At 35.4% G+C, this 12,842-nt stretch overlaps 1 protein-coding gene across 9 annotated transcripts in view; it reads right to left on the bottom strand.

Moving 5' to 3' along the window:
* The window catches only part of LOC114045868 (pre-mRNA-processing factor 40 homolog A), a 57,259-nt gene that overhangs the window by 2,011 nt on the left and 42,406 nt on the right, over positions 1-12,842 (bottom strand). For 5 of the 9 annotated variants that reach the window (XM_027866036.1, XM_027866038.1, XM_027866043.1 and 2 more), the window contains 11 exons: positions 12,499-12,649; positions 10,716-10,849; positions 7,574-7,688; positions 7,321-7,424; positions 7,082-7,198; positions 6,627-6,764; positions 5,973-6,068; positions 3,594-3,680; positions 3,412-3,508; positions 3,265-3,326; positions 1,058-1,189 (listed from right to left, as the gene is read on the bottom strand). In XM_027866036.1, the coding sequence (XP_027721837.1) occupies positions 1,058-1,189; positions 3,265-3,326; positions 3,412-3,508; positions 3,594-3,680; positions 5,973-6,068; positions 6,627-6,764; positions 7,082-7,198; positions 7,321-7,424; positions 7,574-7,688; positions 10,716-10,849; positions 12,499-12,649 (1,233 nt within the window). The remainder of the gene's footprint in view (positions 1-1,057; positions 1,190-3,264; positions 3,327-3,411; positions 3,509-3,593; positions 3,681-5,972; positions 6,069-6,626; positions 6,765-7,081; positions 7,199-7,320; positions 7,425-7,573; positions 7,689-10,715; positions 10,850-12,498; positions 12,650-12,842) is intronic. The other 4 variants (XM_027866037.1, XM_027866039.1, XM_027866044.1 and 1 more) reach the window with 1 other exon arrangement.

The following is a 12,842-nucleotide window of genomic DNA, read 5'->3' as shown; positions in this document are numbered from 1 at the left end:
CATCCTTTATACAAAAGCAAATTTCACAGCTTAACTCCCCATCCCACTTTGTGTCTTAAATACAAAGAAAAACTCCAGAGAAACCCCCAAAGGCATTAGGACTTTGTCTTAGAACCTGATATAAACCTGGTTCCTTGCCAGATGGATGGATTATCACTTTATGTAACCTTCCACATGGTACCTGAAAGCAGTTCTTCAGTTGTTTGTGGTGGGACTTCCACCTGTTGTCTTTTAGAATTAGCTTCTGGCTCTTTGTAGGTTTCATCAGTTTTCTTTCCCTACCTCCTTTCTTTCTTTCTTTATCTATTTATTTATTTAGGTGAGCTAACTGGGGTTAAGTGACTTGCCCAGAGTCACACAGCTAGTGAGTGTTGTGTGTCTGAGGCCACATTTGAACTCAGGTCCTCCTGACTCCAAGGTTGGTGCTTTATCCACTGAGCCACCTAACTGCACCCCCCAAGCTCCTATAGAAGATCACCTGAGGGCTTTTAAAGGGAGAGTAACTACACTGGAAATTTCTGGAAAAACAAAAACAAAACTATTGATTTAAAAAAATAGGTTGGATTATATATGAGATGCTCCACTGTCCTTTCTTTTGAGAGAGATCTCAACTTATGAGACATTTACTTGGCTCTAAGTGAACAGAGAGTCTCCTATTCTACTTCTCTTTTCTGAATCTTATCCTCCACTCATCTAAGACACAAAAGAGGAAACACCCTAGAATTCAAGTGTCTACTTAATTTTACAGATAAGAACAGCAAGCAGTCTTTTGCTCTGAAGAAAGATTTTGTAATCATAATATAGTACCTCATTCTTCACTAGAATAAGTCCTGCAGTGCTACAGATTTTCTTCATAAGTCCTACAAATATTCTAACCTTATGTTTATGTATAATGGAAAAACATTTTTAGGAGACACTACATTAGCTGAGACTTTGGTTTTTCTTAAGGATGTTATACTTGGCCTAAGGTTGGCCTCTAAACATTAGTTAATTAAGTATATAAAAAATCTGTGTAAAGAGAAAACATACACTTGAGGTAACATGAAAAAATACTTACAGAATCCTTTCCAGTCTTCTTTTTAGGTGATTTGTGTTTTGATTCTGATCTCTGCCTAGTTCTATCTTTTTCATTTTCTCGTTCTTTTTCTTTTTTATCCTTTTCTCGTTCAGCATCAGACTCTGGAGAATCCTACAAAAGGCACGTAATTGTTAAGAAAGTGCATCACTATTTAAAAACTATTCATTGGGATAACATTTAAGATACATCTTGTACAAAATAGCAGGTTAGTGTTCTCTTAGATCCACTAATAAGGAGATATTTGTCTTTTGCGGGAGGGCTCACGGCAGGAACATGGCATTCTAATATCATTAAGAAATGCTTCTCTGAAAGTAGAAAGACAGGCATTCTAAAAAGCACTGCTGGTGAAGCTGTGAAATGATTTAATTACTCTGGAAAACAATGTGGAATTATGCCAAGAAAGTGACAAAAATGTCCAGTCTTTGACTTGATATACTATTAGGTGTGTACCCCAAGAAGGTAAAATGAAGGTTAAATATATATAATATTGTTTATAGTTGCAAATAACTGGTAACAAAGTAAATGACCATTAATTGAGAGATGGCTAAAAAAAACTATAATGTGTGAACGTAATGAACTACCTCAGGATAAGAAATGATGAATTTATAAGAAGGTACAGAATAAACCAAGAAATAATAGGAAAAACAAAAAACTCAAAAATAAGTGCTAAGTACTTGTAATAATCAAGCTTGAGCCTGAAGAAAAGTTATGAGAAAGCAATCCCTTCCCTTTGCAGGAGGATTGCATATATGGTCAGATTTAACTGATGTGTTGATTTATTTATTAAACTGCTTTTTTCACCTTTTTATTTTTATTCTCATGGATGCCCTCTCAGCCAGGGAAAGATATATTGGGGAAATAATGATATAAACAAAAGATTGTCAATAAAACTTTTTAAAGTGGCTACCTAAAGCTCTGCTTTTGTAACATATAACCATGTCATATTCTCTACCTCTCATAATAAAATGTTAGTTAGGCCTTTAGCAGCCAGGTAAATCTTCTCACATATTAGGTACAGGAATGCCTGACAGATTGTTCCACCTACCCAAAAAGTGAATATGAATTAAAGAGAGCTATTATGGGTATATATTAGAAATTCATAAATATAGTGTAAAAGGGATTCACGTAGTGGAAAGAAGACTGAATTTGGAAGGCCTGGGTTCAGTTCCTGGCTCTGACACTACCAATCAGAACTTATTTTATCGGCAAAACGAAGGTGGTTGGAGTCAATACTCTCTAATCACTTCCATCTCCCAACCTACGACTCTATGAACTAAGATAAGGTTGTCTGAGGGACAGATGTAAGGCGACCACAGACAGAAAAATCAAAGAACATGGAAAATGGGCTAATGCAAAGTGGAGGGGCTAAAACCCAAAAGAGGTGCAATTGGAGCACAAACAGGAAAGGAATCAGGGTAGAATCAAAAACTCCACAAGTCAGAACCTAGAATGAAAGTCATCCTGGACTAAAAATGTGATGAGGTGGGTTCAAAAGTGATAACAGGGAACACCTAGAAGACATTAGTTGTTAAATATTATAAATATTATAAAGCTGTACCAGTTGGATATATTTCCAACCATACAGTGTGGGGCCCCAAAATTTCACACAATGTAGTAAAACTTGGTTTTGTAACTGAGCTTTGTGTGCTGGAATACAGTGAACCAGAAAGATCATCAAATAGTACAGTACTACTCTGTATGTATCTTGCATATACCTATAATATGTACATATCTTACATCTTACCCCAAGCCCATGCTGGAATGTTCACTCCATGAAGGAAAGACAACCATTTTTCTTGAGAATGGATCTATATTTTGCCTAGGCTGGAAATTAAGTCAATACCCATGGACCTGATCCAAATACTGATCAGCAAGTAAACTTTAATCCATTCTATTTTTCTAACCTGGACTGGTTTGTCCCCTCTTCAGTTATCTTGGTGGTCTATCCTCTCTGGGGGCTCATCACATTAGTGCCAGTCTTAGTGTGGACAACTAATTGGCTTTAGCCCTAGTTCAGCTGAGAACTCGTGAACTCAAGTGATCCACTAGCCTCAGCCTTCTCAGTGGCAGGGACTATACAGGCTTGTGCCACTACACCTTGTCATTTTTGTACTTTCTCTGTATCAAGACTTAGCACTTAATGCTTGACTATTGGTGAGCCACCACATGAAGACTGGCTAACTTACAGATTTGTGTCTCCTTTTCTTGCTTTTCTTCTTATGCTTTTTCGATTTCTTGTAACTTCTCTCTAAGAAAGATAAGGGAGAAAGAATGTTAGACTCCGAGGCAACATAAGTTCAAGTCAGTTTAACAAGATTAAGAGAAAAGCTCACCAGACTCAGCACTAGAAGAACGTTCTGAAGCAGACCGGGATTCTGACCTTTGCCTCTTTTTCTTTGAATGGCTGTCATCATCATCTGAATCTGAGCCCTAAGAGAAACCATTTAAGATGCAAATTCATAATAATTCTGAGAAAAACCTACTTATGGTCATATTCTGTGAACAAGAATCTTACCGATCGAGAACGTGAACGTTTCCTGTGATGTTTTTTAGATTTTTTAGAATGTTTCTTGTTCTTTGAATGATGATGCTGACATTCATGCTAAAGTTTAAGGGGAAAACAAAGAATTAGATTTGTTTTAGATAGCACCTTGTACCCATTCCTAATGATCCACCAGATGTATGTATGAGAAAGGGCCAGACGAACATATCTAAATAAATATCTAGAAGTCCTCAAAATAGGCATTAATAAGTAACCATTTTATACATTATTAGCCAAGGCAATTTCAAAGTTAAATTTTTAATACTATCCAAATGGTTGTACACCTCCCTCCAACAATGGTCTAAAAAGTATACATCTATAATATGACAGAATAGGGAGTAGGGAGCCTAGTCCAGATGAGAAGTGGCATAAATGAGGTTGAATTATTTGCTGTAGTCTAGGTAACTGATTTTCTAACATGCTGAAATACATTAACACCCTACTCCTTAAAAAGCACAGTGACAACGATCATATTTAAACAAGCGTATGCTGGTTAATTTAGTTCCCTAAGCTTCTATGCCAATGATCTCCCAAAATACATAATTCTCCACCACATAAAGATCGATAGCAGGATTATCCAGTGGCAAAAATGGGAAAACTATGGTATATTCTTTCTTTTTCTTTTCTACTACCTGCCATGTTATCCCCCACTCCCTCTTTAAATACACAACAGTGGTCTTCTTACTTTTTGAACCACCTTGCAAAACCAGAATGAATCAGGTATCTTCTATAAGTTGATAAATACCAGTGTGTCAATCCTCCCAAATATTTTCAATTCTTTTTTCCTCCAACTATGAAATGAAGGGCTCTGTAATTCAAAACCCCTGCAAAGCTGCTGGGGAACCAAAAGGAGGCTATCACCTTGCCTCTTAAATCATATTCTGCCTAAGGTAAACCAAACTTGTCTTTTAATATTAAAAAGGCAGAAGGCTAAATCAGAAGAATTCCTCTGATGCTACTCAAGACATTAAAAAGCCCCCAAATCCATTTTCCCTATGCTCTCCCTACTCCCCTTTTCTATCATGCCTCACTTGAATTGTACCATATAGCACAGACAGCATCATGTTTTCTTCCTCATTTCACAGCCTCATGACTCAAGCTCCTACTGCCAGGTATCTTCCAATACTCAAGAAAACCAGCAAGGGGCCAAGGAATAGATACTCTTGATGTAGTGATAAGGAGCCAGCATGGGAGAGTGAGATGGGATCATTTGGACTGTCAAGCTCTTGACTCCACTTCCCACTTCCCCCTAAATCTTCATCCAGTGGCCAAACTGCTGGTGATGAGCCATTCTGCATTTAGCTAAGTTGGTCGTAGACAGGAGACATTATTACAGGGATAATTATAACAACAGGGAAAAACAGTCAACATTTAAAGTAAATGCAGAGTAGAGAAATATCAGTGAAAAGAGAAAAACTGATAACTTTATTTAATATTTGTTTATAGGCATTTCCAGGAAATTTTTATCCAGTGAAGTCTAATTACTAATGTAACAAAATTGTTTTATACTGAAGATTTCAAGAATAAATTTTTTTAAATTTCTATATCATTAGCGACATAGCAAATTAACATTTCTACTGAGTACTAAATTTCAAGCTAGGAAGTTAGAGCAAATGATGAAAAGCAAAAGCTGACTGCCCATACAGTCTCAAGAGAAAGATTCAGTCTAAATTTACTCTCTTAGCTAAGAGATCCAGGTGCAATGTGAAAGTGGTTGGGCATAATTGTGTTATCCTAACAAGTACTTTCCAACTACCTCATCTTTCAGAACTTTTTCTATTTTTTTTTTCTACTTCTAATCAAAATTTTTTTTGATATACCCATCATTTCTCATGAACATCTGAAATACTACCTGGATGACATTTTGGGGAAGGATTTTAATTTCCTTCTAGGTTTATTTTTGGCAAAAGAAAAATGACCATAACTTTGTTAAATTATGTTGACACTGCCGTCTGACCACCAGATTGAAAATTTGTGTTTAAATTTTTTTTAAAAAGACTAATTAAGACTAATAATAATGATAAGAAGGTGTTCTACAATGAAAAGGTACTTAAGAAGGATCCTCACATATTATGCAAGAGATGATAGTACTTAAATCTAAACTGGGTTAATCAGACTATCTCCTTTCCCAAAGCCAGATAACAGAGGGGATATTTTATTTGCACTGATAAAATAAATCTATTTAACATGAAGAAACTAAATGGTGCTATAACCTTAAATTTTTGGACTGAACTATAGATTTAATGTTTAAAAACAAAAGAGATATTAAATAAACTAAAACAAAACCCTTCTGTGCAGCAAACATATAAACAACGGTATAAAAGACAGTTACTATAACTAGATTAAAATTACCTCAAGCACATGCATGAAATCCTTAAATATCCTTTTTCTTTCAGACTCTAGAGTGATGTCTTCAAATGCTGGTTCCTTTACAAATCTTTCTCGAATCTATATGAAAAGTCCACAATGATATTAATAAACATAAATGAATCCATAATTTTCAAAATAAAAAGAGGCAAAGCATTCTACAACTTCCATGTTTATGCTTCAAAAAAGACAGTCCCAGTAATCCCCCAAAAGCCTAAGGTAAAACAAGTGATATTAAAAGTATGAGTAATCCATACTTTTTTTCTCACATTAAATTGAGCTAACTACCTTCAACTTCTATTTAGACTACACAATTAGACAAAGAATAGTAAAGTAAAATGAATTAGGAATATTTTGACAGCAGAAAACAGTACAGAGAACACTGCACCCAGAAGCCAGAGGACTTATATTCAAATACTGGCTCTGCCACTCGCTACCAATTTGACCTCAGAAAAAGAGCTCTTGCTAAGCTTTTAATCTATGATCCTATGATCTTTATGGGCCTCAGTATCCTTATGTGAAAAAGGAGGAGATTGGCCCTTGAAGGACCCTTTTACATTGGTTTTGCAATACATGGCAATATTATTAATGAAATATCTACAGTGAATTGTACAAATACAAGAAAGCATAAATACATACATCTTCCCAGACTGCATCCAATTCTATCGGAGGAGCAGCTTGTTTCAACATACTCTTGAATGCAGACTCTTTTCGTTTCATCTTACGAGCCTCTTCCTTTTCTCTTTCCCGTTCACGGGCTTCTGCCTTTTCTAACAACTAAAGAGAAGATTTCCTTCTTAGCAGTAGATATAGCAGCAAGTAAATACAGTTTTAAATTCATATTATTTTTGACACATTCTGAATTCTATTACAACAAAACAGTATCACAATAATTTTAACTGATACAGTTTTAACATTAGTTGATACATGATATTCCAAGGGGCTTCAATTTCTCTCCCTTGCAAAATACAACTGTCATCCTACCTGATGTCCCTTACTCATAACATCAAAACTAAATATTACTTCACTGAACATATTTTCATAAATGTTAATTTTATTAGTACAAAGTTCTGTAAGGTAAGACAGTAACTTACACTATTAAAAGCCAATTTGATGTTTCCAGCATCTAATGTTGTTGATCTTTTAGTTGAACTGATTACTGCAACAAAATCTTCAAAGGTAGTATTTACTTCAACCAGAAATCCTTTATCCTATAAAACAAATATCTCATTTATATGAGAAAAACATAAAATCCAAATTCAGAGAGACCTTAAATACAGTTAGCTGTTTACCATTGTTAAGCCATTCAATGAAACACATCTCATCTCTTTACCTTTAGGATGTCTTTTATTATCTTCTTTTCATCATGATAACGTGCTTTTAGATCCTCAACATAAAACTTGAAAAGATCAAGTGCAGTTGATCCTAATGAAAAAACTAGAGAAGTCAAAAGCTAGCTCTAACCAAAGAGCTGCAATTACTTTTTTCATTTAGAAAAAAAAATATCTCCCACTCAAAATGACCTCCCCCCATCTGTCCATTCCACACACAATCAAATTGTAAGTTAGGAAGGAAAATAACCTTACCAGGCTGACCAAGCATGTTGGTAAATCTAATATCAGAACTAATTGTTGGATATAACTCCATCCAAGATGACATAGAATGCAACTGTCCATGTTCATGCAATTCATCTAAAAATATCTGAAAATATTCATATTTAGATAAAAATCAGCTATATAAACATAAAAGTCACATGTTATTTTAAATTGTGCTCAAGAAAACCCTACAAATACTCATCCCAGCCTACTTATATCAAAGTTATATTCAACAGCTAAGTTCCCATTTTAAAAAATACTTCCAATCAAAGAGATACCATAGACAATTTTAGTATTTAAGAATTTGCTAATGTGAAAGACTGTCAAAATTCCTGTACTAACCAGACCTTTGCACATGATAACTGTTCAGTAAGGACTCAATTATAGCTCTCAACCTCAATAACTGTTTCCAGTTACACATCTCTATAAAGTTAACTTGTATGCCACTTCTCTTTGGTACCTATATGTTGCTAATACTGATGCTGCTACCCACTTTCTCATACTATTTACCTCTCCATAGATGACCTGCACCTTGAGTTCTTTACAGACTGTGGTATTTTATAACTTAGTCATGTATCTCCAAGTCAAATCAACAAACATTTATTAAGAATATACTATGTGCCAAGCACTGTGTTAAGAGCTGGGAATACAAAGAAAAGCAAAAAAAAATCAGATGTGTGAGGGTAGGATTTGTCAATAAAATAGATATGAGGGGGGTGGGAAACGTGTGAGAGTAGTGAAAAGTTGAGGACACCATCTAGGTTATAATTCTAGGTGACCGGGAGGATGGTAGTGCCCTAGAGTAGAAGTCCTGCTGGTAAGCTAATAATGGTGCTTACATTTTATTGTTTTCAAAGAATGTAAAAACAATTCTCATAGGTCCATGAAAGGGCAAAGTCCATCCCTTCATTCCAGTGACTCTTACTCCAGATAGTAATAGGAAAGTTAGGAAGAAGGAAGAGGTTAGAGATTAGTGCAATGGTTAACAAGTTCAATTTTGGACATGTTAAGTTTAAAATATCTATGGGACATCCCGTTCAAAAGGTATTAAGAGGAGTTGAAGATTTAAGACTGAAGGTCAAGAAAGAAATTAAGATTAGATGAGTAGATCTGAGAATCATCTATATGTACAAGTAATAACTGAATTTATGGGAGCTGATGAGATCACCAATAGTACAGGAGAAAAGGAAAGAGCCCAGGACAGAACCTTTGAGAACATCTCTTATTAATGAGCATGACCTAAAAGACAGAACAAAAGAGACTGAGGAGCAGTCAGCTAAGTAGGAGAACCAGGATAGAATGGTATAAAATAAAAAGAAAAGCCCAGAGAAAAGGGAGCTTCAGTGTCAAAGGATACAGAGAAAACAAAAAGGATAAGGACTGAGAAAAAACCATTGGATTTGGCAATTAAGAGATCATTAGTAATTTGGAAAGAGCAATTTCAAATGAATGAGATTAGAAGCAGACCATAGAGTTAAGAGAGGAGAAAAAGTGGAGACACTGACTATAAGAATTTTTCAAATAACTTAACTATGAAGGGAAGGAAAGATATATAAGATGACTTAGTGGAGATGGATGAAGGGAGGGTTTTATTGAGGATGAGAGACATGGGCTTATTGATAGGTAGTAGGGAAGAAGCCAGCAGACAGAGAGAAAATGTAGAATACAGGTGATAGGGAAGACATTTTGTTAGAGAACATGGGACACAAATGTGATCATATGTGCATGTAGAGGGGTTTGCTTTGATGAGAAGGGCCACCAAAAGTCTGAGTTGTTCCCCCCCTCGGAAAAGTTTCGGGTCACAAAATGAAGTGCACAACTCACAGGCAATCCAATCTGTTCTATTTATTTTTGAGTATGTTCTCTGTTGATCTGTAGTGTCTTTCCAAAAATATATGTACTGACAGACCAGTTTTATAGGTATGCCATCCAAATGCATAACAAATCTAGACAACAGGCATCCTTCACCTAGGTAGAGATTCTTGAACAATTATGTACTACATTTTGAAGGCTCTGAAATATTCTAAGGAATGATGCAATCAGCAGTGTCAACTGCGAAAAAGGAATGTCCAAAAGACCTCATCTTCCTTACAAACTCCTCTTTTATCTGGATTATGCATTTGATAGTGGAGAACAACAGTTTTGACAGTCATGTCTTCCTATTTTATTACTGCTTAACATTAATCAAAAGATCAGTTTTGCTATAGTCACAGACTTTCATACCACCAGATGCCAATTAGCACAGATAAGAAAGATTAAGTGTTCATGTGAAGTAGTTGCATTACTCTAATTCAGGCTGCACAAACCAGTGAATGGAATTACCAGAGATCACAAGTGGGATCTTATATATTCTCTATACTTGTGTGACCATGAAGACAGGATCTGCTATAGAATATCACTTTCAAATGCCAATCTCTTCCTTTCTGATAGTTTCATCAAGGTTTGCCCTCAATACATGTATACATTACTCTAGAAGATTATAGAGAAATGGGAAAAATACTATGTACCAGTAGTTGACGTTCTCAGTTCCTTTCCATGAGATAATAACAACCTATGAGCCACTATTTCATGTGCGGTAATAAGGAGGAAGTGAAGTGCATGGTTCTGGAGTCAGAAGACATGGGTTCAGATCTTGGCTCAGCTCCTTAGTATCTATGTGACTTTGGGTAATTCATTTAAACTCTCTGGCCTCATTTTGTCCATAAAGATGAATATGATTAAATTCTTCCAAAACTATGTAACCTCACTGGTTACTAAATAAGAACTTTACATTTAGAATATACTAACTAGGCTTTTATAAATGGCTTAAAAAAACCATCTGCTCTTTAATATCTTCTATCTGCTTTTCTCTTAGTCACTACAGAAGTAAATGGCATCCCCTCCAGAGTACTGAAGGTTATTTTACATTTAATTGTCTCATGAACTTTTAAAAAGGGCAAAACCCCAAGAAGTGCATCTTACAGAGAATGAATTTCTGTATTCGAGCCAGACTGGATCTCAGAAAGCAGAGTCTGCTGTTGAGAAAATATCTGAAGGCTTTCCAGTATGAAAGCTGCCAAAGCTTTCACCTTGCTGATACAGCCATCAAGATGTTAGGGTCATCTCCACAGCATGGGAAAAGTGAAATACTAACCTGAAAAGATTCTCTATTTTTACGCTGCCGCCTCCTTTCTCGTAACAAACTCTTCTGTTTTTCTTCTTCCTCTTCTTTTTCTAAAGCCCGGATATGTTCTTCAAAGCATATCAATGCATCTTCTTTGTCCATGTCTAACGAGGAAAAAAATGCTTTAAACATAACTACTTGAGTAAGGAAAGTAAGATTAATTTCCTGTCAATAAAATGCTATACAATAAGGACTTCCTTTTAAAAAATGACCTAACATGGGACAGCTAGGTGGCGCAGTGGATAGAGCACTGGCCCTGGATTCAGGAGGATCTGAATTCAAATCCAGCCTCAGACACATAACATTTACTAGCTGTGTGACCCTGGGCAAGTCACTTAACCCCACTGCCGAGCTAAAAAAATAAAAAAAAAAATAAAATAAAATTTTAAAAAGTGACCTAACATGTCTGACAAAGGAAAAAACAAAACTTAAGGTTATGGAAATCAAAATTGTGGGGTAATAAATGTGAATGATCAATGAAATTCACCTACAACTGACAAGGAGTATTTTAGTCAATTTCAAGGCTTCTGTCTTGGAAAGTTTCCATTTTAGGAATAATTAACACATTTTCTAGAAATGGACAACTTATAGTGCTGTCCAAATTATTTCCTGATAAACAATAACTTTGAAATGGTTTCATTTATGATAGCAATAGTCATATATGAGTACTTCTACTAACAGAAGGCTGGCACTGATCAAATGAAGCTGCTTTGAATTGGGTTCCCCACCTTTAGTTACCTCTGTCATCTGAGTGCTGGATTTTGTACCATGCAGCCATGTTTCAATGCTGTCTTTTATTGTGTTTTTAAAACTGGGTAGTACTCTAAGGAAATATGCTAATTATGCTCTAATGAGCACACTTAATGACTACTAGTGATATTGCAGAGCTGTTGGTGTGCAGAAATATGTCAACAACTGACTGTCTATTGCATTACAATACAGCTGAATAACTCTTAGGAAAAAAACCAAACACTTTCAGAGGGCTCTATCTACTGGAAGGGTAACTTGTTACTGAGTCCTCTATAACAGAACAGTATAGGCTTCTTAAAGTTAAAAGCACAGCTGTAAGACCAGTAAAAACAGACATTGTTGGTATGAATAAAAAAAAATTATCATTGGGTAAGATAATGCACAGAAACTGATGATGGGCATCATATCAGACGGTAAAATAGCCCTCAAAAAGTTTTTTGGAAAAAAAAAAGTATTTTAAACTTTCAGTGAGCTTGGAACATTTGTCCAGAGAAAATGATGAACAGATGTTGAGAAGCAGAATTGTTCCAAATCACAAAAATTTTAAATGGAGACAAAATATTACAAGATGACTTTGTATCCTACATCAGGTCAAGAAAGACACGTATCTAAGAACAGATAGGCTTCAATGACTTGGAAACTTGCCTGATTAAAACCTATGATCACACAGGTTAGACTTGGAAAAATGGATTGTTTGTCAAAGGCAGAGTTAATATTCAAGATGTTGAAAATAAGGTTTCATGATGAATTAAGGATGTGACAAAATCTTGTGAAGTAAAATTGACAAATCATGTGACTGCAGCAAAAGGACATATTACATATTAAGTTTTTTCAAAGATATAAAGTTGTAAGGTTTACCCCAGTTATTTTGTATGCCACTGTATATTATAAGGTGTTAAATTACAAATCTCTCATGCCAAGTAAAAATAATTCACTTATTTCTAGAAAATCCTCTTTTTAAAACTGCTGGGTTTCTACAAAAGTATTTCTTGATTATCCTTACTCTGTAGCTCCTCATCTTCTGCAAAGGTAGGGTTATCCATCAGATACTGCTGGGCTTCAGACCAAGTAGTGGAGTAGGTAACATTAGCCATGTTGTCAAGTATATTTTTTAAGGCCTCCCAATTTCTCTTTCGCAACTGCTTTGCTTGTTCCTGCAACAACAGTATCAAAACACATAAGCAGAAGTAAATGATATCCGGACGTCAAAGAGTCACTGCTACGTTTGTCTTCAAATATATGTAATTTATTAGCCAACTCAATGAAAAAATGTTCTTGTTTTGGGTTTTTTGGGGAAATTTGAAGCATTCACAATAAGGGTAAGGGTTACACCTTATCTCCTTACAT

Source organism: Vombatus ursinus, unplaced genomic scaffold (genome assembly GCF_900497805.2).
Source record: "Vombatus ursinus unplaced genomic scaffold, bare-nosed wombat genome assembly UNPS02014779.1, whole genome shotgun sequence".
Taxonomy (NCBI): Eukaryota; Metazoa; Chordata; class Mammalia; order Diprotodontia; family Vombatidae; genus Vombatus; species Vombatus ursinus.
Note: the sequence above shows the minus strand (reverse complement) of the source record. Positions and strands in the feature narration are given on the sequence as shown.